General features: G+C 38.3%; 1 protein-coding gene across 3 annotated transcripts in view; it reads left to right on the top strand.

Annotated features, from left to right (window-relative positions):
* Nucleotides 1-3,412: 3,412 nt before the first annotated feature.
* cep192 (centrosomal protein 192) overlaps nucleotides 3,413-14,799 on the top strand; it is a 56,278-nt gene continuing 44,891 nt past the window's right edge. For all 3 annotated transcript variants that reach the window (XM_038306245.1, XM_038306244.1, XM_038306246.1), the window contains exons 1-11: nucleotides 3,413-3,633; nucleotides 4,036-4,207; nucleotides 4,898-5,005; nucleotides 5,746-5,903; nucleotides 6,114-6,160; nucleotides 6,661-6,796; nucleotides 8,273-8,388; nucleotides 8,511-8,600; nucleotides 8,760-8,912; nucleotides 12,259-12,409; nucleotides 14,237-14,454. In XM_038306245.1, the coding sequence (XP_038162173.1) occupies nucleotides 4,041-4,207; nucleotides 4,898-5,005; nucleotides 5,746-5,903; nucleotides 6,114-6,160; nucleotides 6,661-6,796; nucleotides 8,273-8,388; nucleotides 8,511-8,600; nucleotides 8,760-8,912; nucleotides 12,259-12,409; nucleotides 14,237-14,454 (1,344 nt within the window). In that variant the 5' untranslated portion in view covers nucleotides 3,413-3,633; nucleotides 4,036-4,040. The remainder of the gene's footprint in view (nucleotides 3,634-4,035; nucleotides 4,208-4,897; nucleotides 5,006-5,745; nucleotides 5,904-6,113; nucleotides 6,161-6,660; nucleotides 6,797-8,272; nucleotides 8,389-8,510; nucleotides 8,601-8,759; nucleotides 8,913-12,258; nucleotides 12,410-14,236; nucleotides 14,455-14,799) is intronic.

Raw genomic sequence — 14,799 nt, 5'->3', positions numbered from 1 at the left:
AACTGACTCCCAAACAGCTCAGTGGAAATGTCCCATGATTCATTAGACACACATTCCAAAAAAGTTCAAAAGCAATCCACTGGCCTGTAAAGGGAAACAGAAGACTTCACCTATTCAGCCAGGCCAACAATTCCCTTTAACGACCCCCCTTTTAAAGACATAGACAGGTATGGGGCATTACAGGCTAACAAAAGAAGCCAAACGACCCCCATTCCAAAGCGGTGGACCCGTTCCTCTGTTTCAATTTGCATGTTATCTAAATATAAACAAGGCTTTGTTGGACTACTGTATAAAACCTCAAACTCAACGCTATTTCTGACATTTTGAATTAAAAAAGCTTCCTTGATGGGAAGCGAAACGTCTTCAAACTTGGAAACAAAGTCCAGTGGATTGTTTTTTAACTTTTTTGGAATGACTGTGACCTGGATGACTGAGAATCTTCACCAGCATTAGACACACATGTTAAAACAGACCTTTAAAGCTGCTGAAAGTAACCATCCTCACCTGGGATCTGAGCAGATGGCATCTGGTTATTTTAAGGCAATTATTTATGAAAACATTTAGGAAAATGTTCGGTTGCTTTGTGTGATCATCCTTGTGAGCAGCCCTCTGTGGATGCTGTTCCCATGAGCCTGGTATTCTTCTCCACTGGTGTTCCTCTCCACTGTCGCCACATGCTCTTCTAGGAGGAGGAGATCCTGCCAAGTCATTGACTGGATGCAATCCTTGGAACATTTAATCGTTCTGACTGGATGGTTTGATTGAACTGTCTTTATAAAAATAAAATGTGTTTTAACTTGACACATAATGAACTGGAATTACATTGAGCAAGGCCAAGTTCACATGTTTGTGACATCAGCACAAAAAATAAGGGATCCTGGAGCAGGGGCGTAGGTTTGATTTTAACTTTGATAGGGACACTATTGGTCTGATGTCATTGGTCCTATGCAAAAATATGCACGCTCGTTTTTTTATACTTGACGGGAAGATCAGGGTGTATTTCATTTAAAGAGAAAAGAAGCATTTCTTGCTACATTTATACAATTTTTATAAGCACTACACTAGAAGCTGTTTATCAATGACTGTAGCTTAACTGGCTCTGATAAATGAGGAATTAGGACTTTTTTCCACTTTGAAAATGTTTGCTTTTGAAATTACCAGCGACTAGGACAGTAGGTAAATCTGTGCCTATTTAACAGAAGGTAGTCTAAATATGTCTGTTATATGTGGATTTATACTTTTTTTTTATTTTGAAGATATAGAATTGTGCAGAGGTAAATAGAGGTAAAACCCACTCTTTTAAATGTTCTCTTTGTATCATGAAACAAAGCGAAATAAAAGATTCAAGGGACGCCAAATAAATGCATTGTATTTACATGAGCCCTGGAACTAGAAGAGGAACTGATATTGAGCATTTCATATATTAACCTCACTCTCCAAGTTGTAAATCTAGGATGTAGTTACTCTATTTAACCAATTTCATAAATTGTATTAAGGGCTGAAACAATTCATCGGATTAATCAGTTATTGAAATAATGTAAAAAAAAAAAAGTAGTAATCAATTAATCGTTAACTGGAGTATAGAGACTCTAAAAAATGTCTTTAGCTCACAGAGCGACGCACTTAGAGCAGTAATTATACCAAAATTGTAAAATAAATAAAAATTTTGAATTTTGAACAAAACATATTTTTGTCTCAATATTTTCCAGCATTGCTGCAACAATGCTGTATTGTAAGTTATAAACATGTTATGCACATGTAATTGTTGGTAGGGACAAGTAGGTTGGTCCAAAATGTTGGTACTGTAGGGACATGTCCCTATGGTCCCTATGCAAACCTACATCCATGTCCTGGTGTGTCATCTCAGTCTTCTCACCTTGGGTTCATTTTTACAAACAGAAGGGCTCGTGGGAACTGGAGACTTTCTGCTAAGAAGAATATTAAACTTTTTTAAGTTGGAAATAGTGGCCTCTCTACAACTATCAAAGTTGATGAGAACTACAAGTTGATGGGAGATTTGAAAAGAGCAAAATCATTTCTGTGATAATAGCTTTTACTCATCACCAGAGGATAGTATTTTTGAAGTCTGTCCTTCCTTTCTGTCTTTTCCTACTATTTTTTTGCCATCTGTCATGAATTTGTTGAATGAATTTTTTTAATGTTTTCATTAATTTGTATGTTATCAATAATAAAAGAACATCCATTTACATGAAAAAGAGTATGAGCCTTTGGTTAAGCATCTCATACGAACTTAACACACTGAATTTTTGGGTTTCTTTGCAAACATTGGATTAGTTGTATGAAGAACTGAGGGTTGTAGCATTGTTTAGTACTTTTGGTATACATGATATACATATGATGAATAATTTGTCTGCTGCTTTATGAGTACCCCATAACTTTATGATTTATTTCCTTGTTTAGGTTGCATCATTTAGTTGGCCTCAATTCAGTTAGAATAAAAAAGAAACGTTTGCTCCCTTTTGGCAGCTGTCTAACCGGGCATTCCTGCAGCAGCAGAGTAGATCACATGTTTGGTAGGAAACAATATGCTTTGAATTTAGCTACTTGGTTGATTCCAAGAAAGTTAAAAAAAAAAACAATCTATTGGTCTTTGTTTCAAAGTTTGAAGACGTTTCGCTTCCCATTCAGGAAGCTTTTTCAGTTCAAAATGTCAGAAATAGCGTTGAGTTCGAGGCTTTATACAGTAGCCCAACAAAGCCTTGTTTTGCCTTAGACAACAGTGAAACGGATAAACGGGATTCCCCTTAGAATGGGTGTTGTTTGGCTTCTTTGTTAGTCTGCAAACCCACATACCTGTCTATGTCTCTGAAAGGGGGTCGTAAAAGGGAATATTTTTCCTGGCTGAACAGGAGGGTCGTCTGTTCCCCTCTAGGGGGTTTTGGTTGCGATGATGGCGTATTATTGCATTGTGAAACCTGAGTCCACCCCCTCTGTTTAAGGTTGGTTTTTCTTTCTTAGATGTTTATGTGTTGGTCCAACAACTCATTTACTGTATTCTTTATTCTCAAGTAAAATACCACACAAATATAGTATTTATTTTTTATAATTAGCATTATTTTTAGCATTATATTTTTTCCCCTTATTTATTATCACTTGCACTGGTTGTAATGATTTGTAGTATGTTTCACCTAGAAAATATTTCTTAATTTGGTTTAAATTTTATTTAACTTTCTTTTTTGTAATTAAAAATGTTGAAAGTCCTCATTCTGGATGGAGTTTATAAATGAATTTATTCTTTATTCATTTCAATACAATGAGAACAAATGGTCTATTTTCCAAAAAGCTCATAAAGTGCGGCACTGGTACCAACCTATCATATTTGGCCATTTCCGCCCTCTCTCTTTTTCTGGCCAATCAGATCATTTCAAATATTTAGGCCCCACCCTAAAGATATGACGCTGACGCGGGCTTCCTGTAGCGTCTGGGCGCCTCTTGTTTCTGCAAAGCAGAGCTCTGTTTGTTTGAAACGCCTTATTTTAGTAAATAACGTCAAACATGTGTGTTAGAGACAGACCAGCCGGAACTTAACTCCACTTTTCTGCGAGTCTGAAGAAATTTAAACGGCAAAACTCGACCGGGAGGAAGACAGTTTGCATCTCGGGCCCGTTTCTGGTGAGCAAATTCAAGTTTTCGGACAAACTAACGTCTACTTTATCAAGTGTTAGATTTAGGTAGAGTTAATTAGGAACTACTGCAGCATAGAGCTGAAGCTGAGATTGCTATTATCTGTGTTTGTAAGTCACTGTTCGATACTTTTATGTTACTCGAAATAAGTTAAAGTACTTGAGTCGTTGTGTTGAGTAGGTGAAGGTTCTTGTTTGTAGCAATTAGCTCAGCAAAGCAGGCTATGATTATATGAAGGTAAATGTGACAGTTTATGTCAAACATGGAGTGTATTCTTATGAAAGCGATCTTGGAGAACTTCCTAAGATTCACGGTAAGATCAGGTTAACCTCTAATTTCCTCTGAAGTTAAACGGAACAGATTGCCTGAAATGAAATGTCTTGAAAATAGGAAACATGGCGGAAAGTTTCTACAAGCTGGAGGATGAAGCCTTTCCCAGCTTCCTCGGCAGGTCTCTGGACAACAGCAGCGGCCGCTCCACCCTGGGGAATGTGAGCCTGGGTTCTGGTCCGGGTCTGCCTGTGGCTGCTTCCACGGTGGCTAAAATTAGACCCCACAGCAGGTGGGGAAACACGGAGCCTCCTCCACATTTTTAACATCACTTATTGGACATCTCACTTCCTATATAACTGTAGAAATGCATGTTTGCACTACAACACTGCTGAGGCTGGGATTCCTTTATAGGTCACTCAGTGAAATACTTTCAAAATCCAAGTTTCAAGCCAATAGTGTTATTAGAATCCAGGACAAGACCATATTACCTTTTGTAACATTAAAAAAATTGATATTTTGACGACAGAATTTAATTTAAATGTAATAAGGAACACCAACTTGCCTAAATATATTAAGAAAAATAACAAAAATGCTTCTATAAGAAATTCATGAAAAACACTCAGAGATTGAAAGAAACGCACCATAAAACCGATCTTACTGTTTATTTAATCTTTTCTAATTTGAGGTACAACATTAGATCAGACAATCAATTCAGATAATTTTGGTGGGCAGGAAGATTTCCAGTGTAAACCTAGCGATACCCATACTTTCAAGTGGTATTGCTCCAAAACTTGAGGTTTACATATAAGGCTGACATTCTATTCCTATGAGTTCAGATATCGTTTTATACACTCCAAACCAAAATGAGTTCAAGGATGGGCATGACCAAAACATCTTAAAGTTCCAGGGGCATGACATCTATTACAATTTTCCTCCAGATTCTCAAATGTGAAAGCATTTCTGTCTGGTCATTTTACAGAGATCCTGTGGAGGCTTCATATCTGGAGGGCAGAGAACAGGATCTAGGGAAGTCACAGTCATCAGTTGGAGATCATCCCAAATTTTCCCTCGGCTTCAAAGATTACTTGTGAGTATTGACTTTCTTTGGAAGCAGGTTTTTGTTCTCTATTATCCTTTGAAATACGGATTATAAATCTAAACCCCAATTCATAAGATTATAAAGTCACATGGTTAATGGAAGGCAGCTGTGTTCCATTTTGACTGAAGTTGAGTGCCGTTCTTGGCCGATGCCGCGAGGCGCCACTGTGATCATGACCTGATCTGACTGAAGTTTATTGATAGAACTCCAGTTTTATTCTGGGTTCTTGTTCTTCGTGGTTCATATTTGGCTGCCCTGGCCATTGTTACAGCAATGACCAAACCACTGTTCAAACAAAAACAAGACTTTGTTGGGCTATTCTATAAAGCCTCAAACTCTACGCTATTTCTGACATTTTTAATTAAAAAAGCTTCCTGGATGGGAAGCGAAACATCTTCAAGCTTGGAAACAAAATCCAGTGGATTGTTTTTTAACTTTTCTGGAATGACAATGACCTGGATGACTGAGAATCTTCACCAGCACATCTGCCTCCTTTTTTGTGGATCCTCTTCTGGTCTTAGTTATCAGGTTGTGCATGTAGAAAATGTGTTTTCCCTGAGAAGTTCATCTTTTTCCTGGCTACTTAAAGGGAAATATTATGATGCAATTTCCTGGATGCATATTGTTTTTAGTTATAAAAGGTTTTGGCTTAGATTACCAAAAATGGTTTTGCTTTGATTACCGTATAATCTCTAGTTGTTATTTTCTTTTTTCTTTTTCTGTCACAGGGATAATGCAGATGACTACCTCACAACACACCGCCTGTCAGACATGCTAGTTAAGATCCATCTAGATGAGGGTACATCCAGAACCCAAGGCTCTAAGGTCGGCCATCTTCCCACCGAGGCGGGTTCAGTGTGTGGTCAGCCCACAGAGCTAGAAACAGGTTCGTACTCCAAGACTAAATTTCACCCATTCTCTCATTCCCCGTTCTGGCTCAGGGTGTCCGTTTGACGCTTTTCTCTCATGTTTTATACGTTTCATCTTATGTTGGTTGGATTTTAATAAAGGTTTCAGTACTTGTTACTTTTTTATTTTGTTTCTACAACTAAAAATATTTCTGCCCTATGAATAGATCTGTTGTTTCCTTTCATAGATCTTTCAACTGGCCGTCTGACATTTACACAGTTGGACAACATGAAGGTACCAATACTCAGTCTGCCTGTTTGACTGTTTAAAGGAAAAGTCCGATCAGCAAGGAACGATCATGATCTATACCTAAAACTAATACGTTTGTGGTGATTTAATGAATTTAGCGTTAATTTTTTTTTTTTTTTTATTGATTAACATTCAAAAGAAATGACTCTTCATTAAATTCACTTATCATTTATTGAACAGTATGTAATAATTTCATACTTAAAGTACTTTCAGGAGGTTGAATTCTGCATATGAGCGGACTTTTCCTTTAATAAAACCTATAGATAAACCATTTCTCTGAGTTTTATTTTTGAATTGCAATTATTTCCAAATTTTAAAATACAAAACATGTTGTTTTCTTGCTGCAATAATAAAAACTAAATTCACTCCATAGAACTTTTTTACAATTTGGTTGTTTTTTATTTAAAAACAAGGAGAAAGCTGAATGTCTGTGGGGTCAATGTAAATTAAAGCTTTTTACGTCAAACTTCTCCTAATGTGTTCAGGCTTCAGCTGTTACAGCTGAGGAGGATCGTTTGCAGACTAACATCCCTGAAAGTGACGACTTCAGTGGAAGCAATTCCAGCTTCCTGGCCAATGAGAAGCTCATGTCTGTGGACAACATCAACAGTGATGTCACAGGTACTTTATAGCACATTAACATTACTGCTTCTGATTAAGAGACAATTTAACTTAATTTAATTGTTTTGAAAAGTATGGATAAATAATGGAGAAAAGGAAACCTAGATGTTTAAAAAGACATCTGAGATTCTTTGCTTTTATTATGCTGGTGAAGATTCTGTCATCCAGATCATAGAATGCCAGGGAAAAAAAAAAAATCCACTGGACTTTGTTCCCAAGTTTGAAGACGTTTTGCTTTCCATCCAGGAAGCTTTTCCAATTAAAAATGTCAGAAATAACATTGAGTTAAAGCCCAACAAAGCATTGTTTTTGCTTAGACAAAGTGCAAATTGAAATGGACAAACGGGTCCGCCCCTTTGGGGGTCATTCGGCTTCTTTGGTTAGACTGCAATGCCCCAATTCACTAGAACACGAGTATGGACTCGCGTCCTCGCCAAGTATGTTCTTGAGAAGAACACAGGAAAGTCTGGACTCTGGGAGAACGCAGCATAAATATGGGTCAATTGGAATAGAAGCGTACTGATGACATCACCACATGCTCAGCTCTTCTGGAGCTGCATTTCCCCTCCTGTTATTATTAGTCTCTACTAGATAATAATAAATTCTTACTTTTTTCATTTAGTGGAGGAATAATAATGAACACAAGTAGATAAACTCAAATGAATATTTTGCCAAATAAAACAAAAAACTCTCCATCAGAGCCAGCAGTACGTCACACACTGCTATGCAGAGAGAGGGCTGCTGCTGCAGACGGGCTAAAATTAGCTCTGGCTACGGTTAGCCTTGGAGGTCCGCTGGTTGCCACGGTCCTCAACATCTTTTTAAAATTATTCACTAAATAGGTAAATGGACCATATAGTGATGCTTATAAGATAATGTTCTCAGCTCAAATGATCTTAAAATGTAATTTTATTGAACAACGGCAGCAGAAAAGAGAACTTTTTACTTAATATCCTGGAAGCTGCTGTTGCCACAGTGCATGCTGGGACAGCTGTCAGTCTCGAGAACGGACATGTCTGCTCTGATGCATTCTGGGTAAAGAGGGAGGGGCGAGAACAACATCCGGGGAATTTGTCTGTTCTCTGTCTTCTTGTTTTTGTGAATTGGAACAGTACTAGGAATAAAGCTGATGATGTTTTTTTGAGTACAGTGGATTGTTTTTTTTTTTTCCTTTTTTGGAATAGCTTTTCCTTTCTTCTTGAATGAACACCCACATTTCTGAAGAGTTCAATGCTTTTGTTTTGTTAAACTAAAATTAAAGTTGGTTTAAAATTTTTAGAAATTCCTTCCTTTTTTCTGATTTACTTTTTTTAATGACTTGAATGTAGAGTAAGGCTCTTTGGTCAGGTCTCCTACACATATAAGTACAAGCCATTTACCATTTCAATATGGCAGAAGACATCCAGAGCTTAGGTGTGGTTTGTAACACTCTGCTGTAGATGTTAGTGTTATACCTTAATATGCTTGGGCCCCCAGATGATGACATGGATTTGAACAACCTGCCGGACGATGAACTAGAGATGTATTTCAACAAACTGATCCCTCCGGCAGCGCAGAGAGGCAGAGTGGAGGGCCAGGAGATTCCTGTGAAAGTAAGACTTCTCCTCCTGCGTTGGATCAATACGCGCTGCTTTCTGTTCGTTTTGTTTTCCGTTCAGTCTTTTATGATGCAAATGATTTAATTCAAAGCTAAAACAGACCTAAATATGCGCAGGGTGTTGGGGGTGCTGCAGATGATCCATCTGAATCCAGCTCTGAAGAGGCGCAGCAGCAAAGATGCCAGTTCCTCCATCACTATGATCAGGTTCTCTTTTCTTTACTGAAGTAAAATTAGACTATTAGAAAATGAAAAGAAAACTATTCCGTTGATAAATTTGGTTTGTTTGAAACTTTCTGTGGTGAAATGTAATAATACATCCTGGAGAACTGAAGAGTTTTTTTTGTTTTTTTTTTTTGTTAACAGACGGACTTCCGGAGGCCTGACGTGCGTCTTGCTGCTACGGGTATGGACTCGTGTCCAGCCAGCGATGAGGACACTGAGGATGAGCTGGAGACGGCCAGGAGGAACAGCAGCGTCACCAGGACACGGCTGTTGCCGAGCACGTCTAGACAGCTGGTGAGGCTTTGGTTGAATGGGGAGGGGTTATTACTGGTGGGGTAATGAGGCATCTTGAAGTGTTTCGACACATTGCCAAACTGTAATGATACTGTCTCATGGAATACTGACACCTGCTGGACCTTTATAGACACTACAGGCAGCTTATTTGACAGACTGAACTTAATTGATTTGATGACCTACAGGTCATATTGTGATCAAGTTATTTTCCATAAGGCTAATGATAAAACTTAAAAATTCATATATTTTAGATTCATTGCACACTAACTGAAATATTTCAGGTCTTTTATTATCTTAATATGGATGATTTTGGCATACAGCTCATGAAAACCAAAAATTCCTATATCACAAAATTAGCATATTTCATCCAACCAATAAAAGAAAAGTGTTCTTAATACAAAAAAGTCAACCTTCAAATACTTCTGTACAGTTATGCACTCAATGCTTGATCAGGAATCCTTTTGCATAAATGACTGCTTCAATGCTGCGTGGCATGGAGGCAATCAGCCTGTGGCTCTGCTGAGGTGTTATGGAGGCCCAGGATGCTTCCATGGCGACCTTTAGCTCGTCCAGAGTGTTGAGTCTATCATCTTTTCTCTTCACAATATCCCACAGATTCTCTGTGGGGTTCAGGTCAGGAGAGTTGGCAGGCCAATTGAGCACAGTGATACCATGGTCAGTAAACCATTTACCAGTGGTTTTGGCACTGTGAGCAGGTGCCAGGTCCTGCTGAAAAATAAAATCTTTATCTCCATAAAGCTTTCAACAGATGGAAGCATGAAGTGTTCCAAAATCTCCTGATAGCTGCATTGACCCTGCCCTTAATAAAACACAGTGGAACAACACCAGCAGCTGACATGGTGCCCCAGACTATCACTGACTGTGGGTATTTGACACTGGACTTCTGGCATTTCCTTCTCCCCAGTCTTCCTCCAGACTCTGGCACCTTGATTTCCAAATGACATGCCAAACTGAGCAACAGTCCAGTGCTGCTTCTCTGTAGCCCAGCTCAGACGCCTCTGCTGCTGTTTCTGGTTCAAAAGTGGCTTGACCTGGGGAATGCGAAACCTGTCGCCTATTTCCTGCACACGCCTGTGCATGGTGGCTCTGGATGTTTCCACTCCAGACTCAGTCTGCTGCTTCCACAGGTCCCTCATGGTGTGGAATCGGCCCTTCTCCACAATCTTCCAAAGGGTCCGGTCACCTCTTCTCGTTGTGCAGCTTTTTCTGCCACAGACTTCCCACTGAGGTGCCTTGATACAGCACTCTGGGAACAGCCTATTGGTTCAGAAATATCTTTCTGTGTCATACCCTCTGGCTTGAGGGTGTCAATGATGGCCTTCTGGACAGCAGTCAGGTCGGCAGTCTGACCCATGATTGCGGTTTTGAGTGATGAACCGGACTGGGAGTTTTAAAGGTCTCAGGAATCATTTGCAGGTGTTTAGAGTTAATTTGTTGATTCAGATGATTAGGTGCATAGCTCGTTTAGAGACCTTTTTCATGATAAGCTAATTTTGTGAGATGGGAATTTTGGGTTTTCATGAGCTGTATGCCAAAATCATCCCTATTAAGAAAATAAAAGACCTGAAATATTTCAGTTGGTGTGCATTGAATCTAAAATATGCTATATGTTTAAGTTTTATCATTACATTATGGAAAATACCTGTAGTACGATAATATAATTTAAGTTATTGTAGTTTATATTATATCATTTCTTATCTATGTTAAAATTAAAAATATCTTTGATATTTTTATATGCAGCCAATAAATAGTGTAAACATATATCAGAACATGGAAACTGAGGGGAAAATGTGAATGAGGATTGTTATGACCACCCAGGCCACAACATACTTAAGGACCCGAGACAAACATGAGGTTCAAAAGAATGATTTTATTCTTAATCTCTGGAACTTCTTTTTAGATCAGTTGTTTTGTTTTTCTGCAAAGAGACAAAAAAAAAAAAAAAACAGAGTCAGATTTTTCCCCAGTTCCCCGTGTCCAAAAAAAAAACACAACAGAAAGTTGGACCCGGTGAGCCGATCCAAAGAAACAAAACGGTACAGCTGAGGGCCAACCATAAACAGGGCCGTCGAAGCCTCTGCTAGTACTGAACTAACGCTTAAAACTCTAGTAGGAATAAAAAAAAATAGATGAAAACAGGGCAACCAGTCCCACCAGGTCAAAGTTACGAAAAATCAGCAAAACGGGTGGAAACCCAGCCTACTTATAGGCAGACCAATATCACAACAAATTAACGTAATCGAATTATTTACAAAAGAAAAAAGAAATAATTATCAAGACTCTAAAATTTAAGTGATTCAACTAAGGTCTATGCAACACTAGAAGGAAAAAACAAAAATAATTAATGTGCCCGACGCACATAACAAGGATGCTTGTGGACTTGAATCATAATTTCAAAACAATTAGTATAGTAAAAACATTAAAATAAACTAAGAGTCAATTAGAAATAAACTTTAATTTAGATAAGAGAAAATAAAAATAAAAACACATTCCTATTCCTTTTAGGCTCCAAAATTCTGGATCATTTTAATGATGAACTGCAAAAGATGAGACTTTTTTTTTTAGCAGATCTATCACAATGACTGATCCGTTTTTAAACACATTTAGTGAGTCAGTCAGTTAAAAGCAACTCCTGTATCGGTCACATAACTACGACGGAGTATTAGGGCCACACATGAAGAGAAAAAATATTTTTGCCATGATGAGATTAAACTCAACATTTCGAGAATAAAGTTGAAATGTCATGTTGAGTTTAATCTCGACGTATCGACTTTAAACTCGCCATTTCGAGAATAAAGTTGACATATCGTGGTGACTTTAATCTCGACATTCCAAAGTTTGGAGAAAAGAGCAACCGCGCTCCACAGCTGCAGTCTGCGTTTTAAGAGTGAAGGTAGTCTTTGACGTGCTGCAACTGTATAATCATCACAGGAAGCGGTAACGTCCAATAATAATAATAACGTCGACACGTCGAGATTAAACTCAACATGACATTTCAACTTTATTCTCGAAATGTTGAGTTTAATCTCGACATGTCGACTTTAAAGTCGACATGTCGAGTTTAATCTCGTCATGGCAAAAATATTTTTTCTCTTCATGTGTGGCCCTAATACTCCGTCGTACATAACATCCATGAAACGACACATGTACCGTTACACCAATGCAGCGGTGTTACTGGACTGATCACTAGGGTTATATATTCCTTCTAATGTTAAGAGATTGAATAAAACTGTTGAGCTCTGTAGAGTTTTCAGTGTTTTAATGGTGAGAATCATCAGTTTTACAGCAGCCTGTCTTCTTTCTCTGGGGATCCCCGTTATCACAGGTTGGAGAAAGTAACCGTCCCAGTTTCAGGCCAGGCTTAGAAGGGGGCAGTTCTGATGACGAGGCCTCCTCTGGCGGTGGACCGTCACTGCTTCCTGGAATTGGGCACAGACGATCCGCTGAAGGGCAGGTTATCAGCTCTCCAGTTGCAGGTTAAACATTCAGTTTTCATATTAATTCTGAAATATGTATTCACTTATATTCTGTATACTTTCTTTCTCAGTATTCCTCTTTTACAATTAACATATCTTTAAAAAGTTTTTATCAGTTTAGTAGATAAAGCACCAACATTAGTAGATCTGTGTGTATATTTTTTTTTGCAATATCAAATCTCGATGAATTTAAATCTACTTTGACCCCTGAGCAGTGGTAGCATAGGGGTAAATTCTTAGAATTAAAGCCAATATTGCCAAAACTGCCCACAGCGCTGCAAAGCAGCAGCTGCTGGAGTTGGAAAAATGTAACTTTTGCTGCTTGACACACCACATCTCTGAAACAGTGATCATAGCACTCATCATAGCATAAATTAACTTAAAATGTCGAAACCTGCCGGAAAAATGTGTTCGCTGTTAATGTTCTGGTGCCTGCACTTTGGATTATGTACATGAAAAACGCCTTCCAGCCGCTACTAACAGCAGCAGAAATAACTGACAGCGAAATCATATTTGAAGGCAGGATCGTGATCTTGATGAACTGACTGCGCAGATGAATTATTCAGGTGGACTTTGTCACTCAAAAACCTATTAAAACTACTTTTTACCCACTGATCACAGCAAATATTGCTGCCATTGTTACAGGCGACAAAGGATAGGGTAGCTCCGCCCAACACGCATCAGACCCACGCAGCTAGAGCAGAAAAGATGCTTCAGCGGCACATGAGAACTAAACTTGTACAAGCATCAAAAATGAAGCAGCACACGCGTTTTTGCTGCTTCTGCTGCTTGCGGCCTGGATGTACCATTACAGGGTTCCCGCAGGTCCTTAAAAAGTCTTAAAAGGCATTGAATTCTTCAAAATAAAAGGCCTTAATTGTTATTAAAATGTCTTAAATCAGTCTTTCGTAGGTCTTAAATTTTGAAACATCATAAATAGGCAAATTTTTATTACGATTTATTTTTGTAATCTAAATAAAACGCTAAAATTGACAAATGTTTATTTTTATTTTTTTATTTTATAAAAAATAAAATAATGGCTTGCCATTATTGGTTCTGTCCCGATAGCGGAACCAATAAAAGCGTTGTTGCTGCCGGGACATTTGGGAGATGCTCCATTAACTTTTGTCTAGAAAATATGAGCAAGTGTAAAAGTAATGAAAATTGTCTCCAGCCAAGAGTTTTCTCCATGGCTAAAACCAGGGAACATACATGAGGCTCAGTGTATTTTGTGAAAGAAGTCATTCAAGCTCGGAATGATGGGAATTAAGGCAGTGGAGTCGCACATGCGAAGCACGAAACACAAAGCGTCAAAATGGAGTTACCGAGAAACAGCCGGTATTTCTCAGTTTTGTTCCACCCTTGTCTCTGCAACGCCTCCACTTATCACCAAATCAAACATACTAAGAAAACGATACAAAGAAAAATAGCTGCAAAAAGACTTAGCACTGGTTCTGTTGTGGCTTTAAAACTGATTTGTTTTGTTCCCTGCTGAAACAAAGTTTGTGAATTCAGTTAAATAATTGTTAAATATATCTGTCATTTGTGTGTTTTTAGCTTTCTTCCTGTATGGGAAGATTTTCAAAATTTGAAACATTAGTGCAGTGGATCTCCTGAGAGTTGTAGCTGAATCAGGCTGATGAAGCATCAACCTTGATCCCTGGAAAAGAACAGGGAACAAACTATAACAGGACAAGGGAGATGTATGTTATGCACCTGTAGTTTGGTTTAAGTTTTTTTCTTTCTATAAAAATGCATTAAATTGTAAAAAAAAAACCAACCTAACCTCTGTGTTTAACCTCCAGCTGATGTTTGTTTGTCTAACAGGGGATGGAGGTGGAGGAGATGGGAGCAGCGGCAGTGAGGAAACTGGAAATAATGGTGGAGTTTCTACCGTCCCAGTTCCAGTCAACCACGCCATGACCACATATGATGCCATGCGAGGTCTGGGGATAGTTGGCAGCAGTCCTCTGAGTGAGGAAGAGGTCGTAGACTTCACTGGTCTTCCTGAACATGGGAGGAATAATCTTCCCAGATTTTCAAAGGTAGGATTTTCAGTTGTTAAAATCCTAAACTTGATCTCCTCTTTAATACAATGATTATTTAAAAAAACAAAACGCTGTTATTGTTAGAGTGAATGATTATTATAAACGCTGATGGTTTAATTGTGAACTTATTTATAAAGGTCTCGTCTGATTAGCAGTTTAGTTGGTGGGGGAAAAAAAATCACTTTAAAGGAAGAGGAAGTTCAATCAAAATAAGGAAGCAAATAATATCTAATTGGAAATATTTGGAATCCTGTTAGAAAAAATAATTTGTTTGGAAATAGGAACTTTATTGATCTGGGAAACTCAATTGCCTTGTATATTTTGATTTTTGACCAGGATTAT

Source organism: Cyprinodon tularosa, unplaced genomic scaffold (assembly GCF_016077235.1).
Source record: "Cyprinodon tularosa strain WSP-4 unplaced genomic scaffold, ASM1607723v1 ctg577, whole genome shotgun sequence".
Lineage (NCBI taxonomy): Eukaryota > Metazoa > Chordata > Actinopteri > Cyprinodontiformes > Cyprinodontidae > Cyprinodon > Cyprinodon tularosa.
This window is presented reverse-complemented; position numbering and strand designations above follow the sequence as displayed.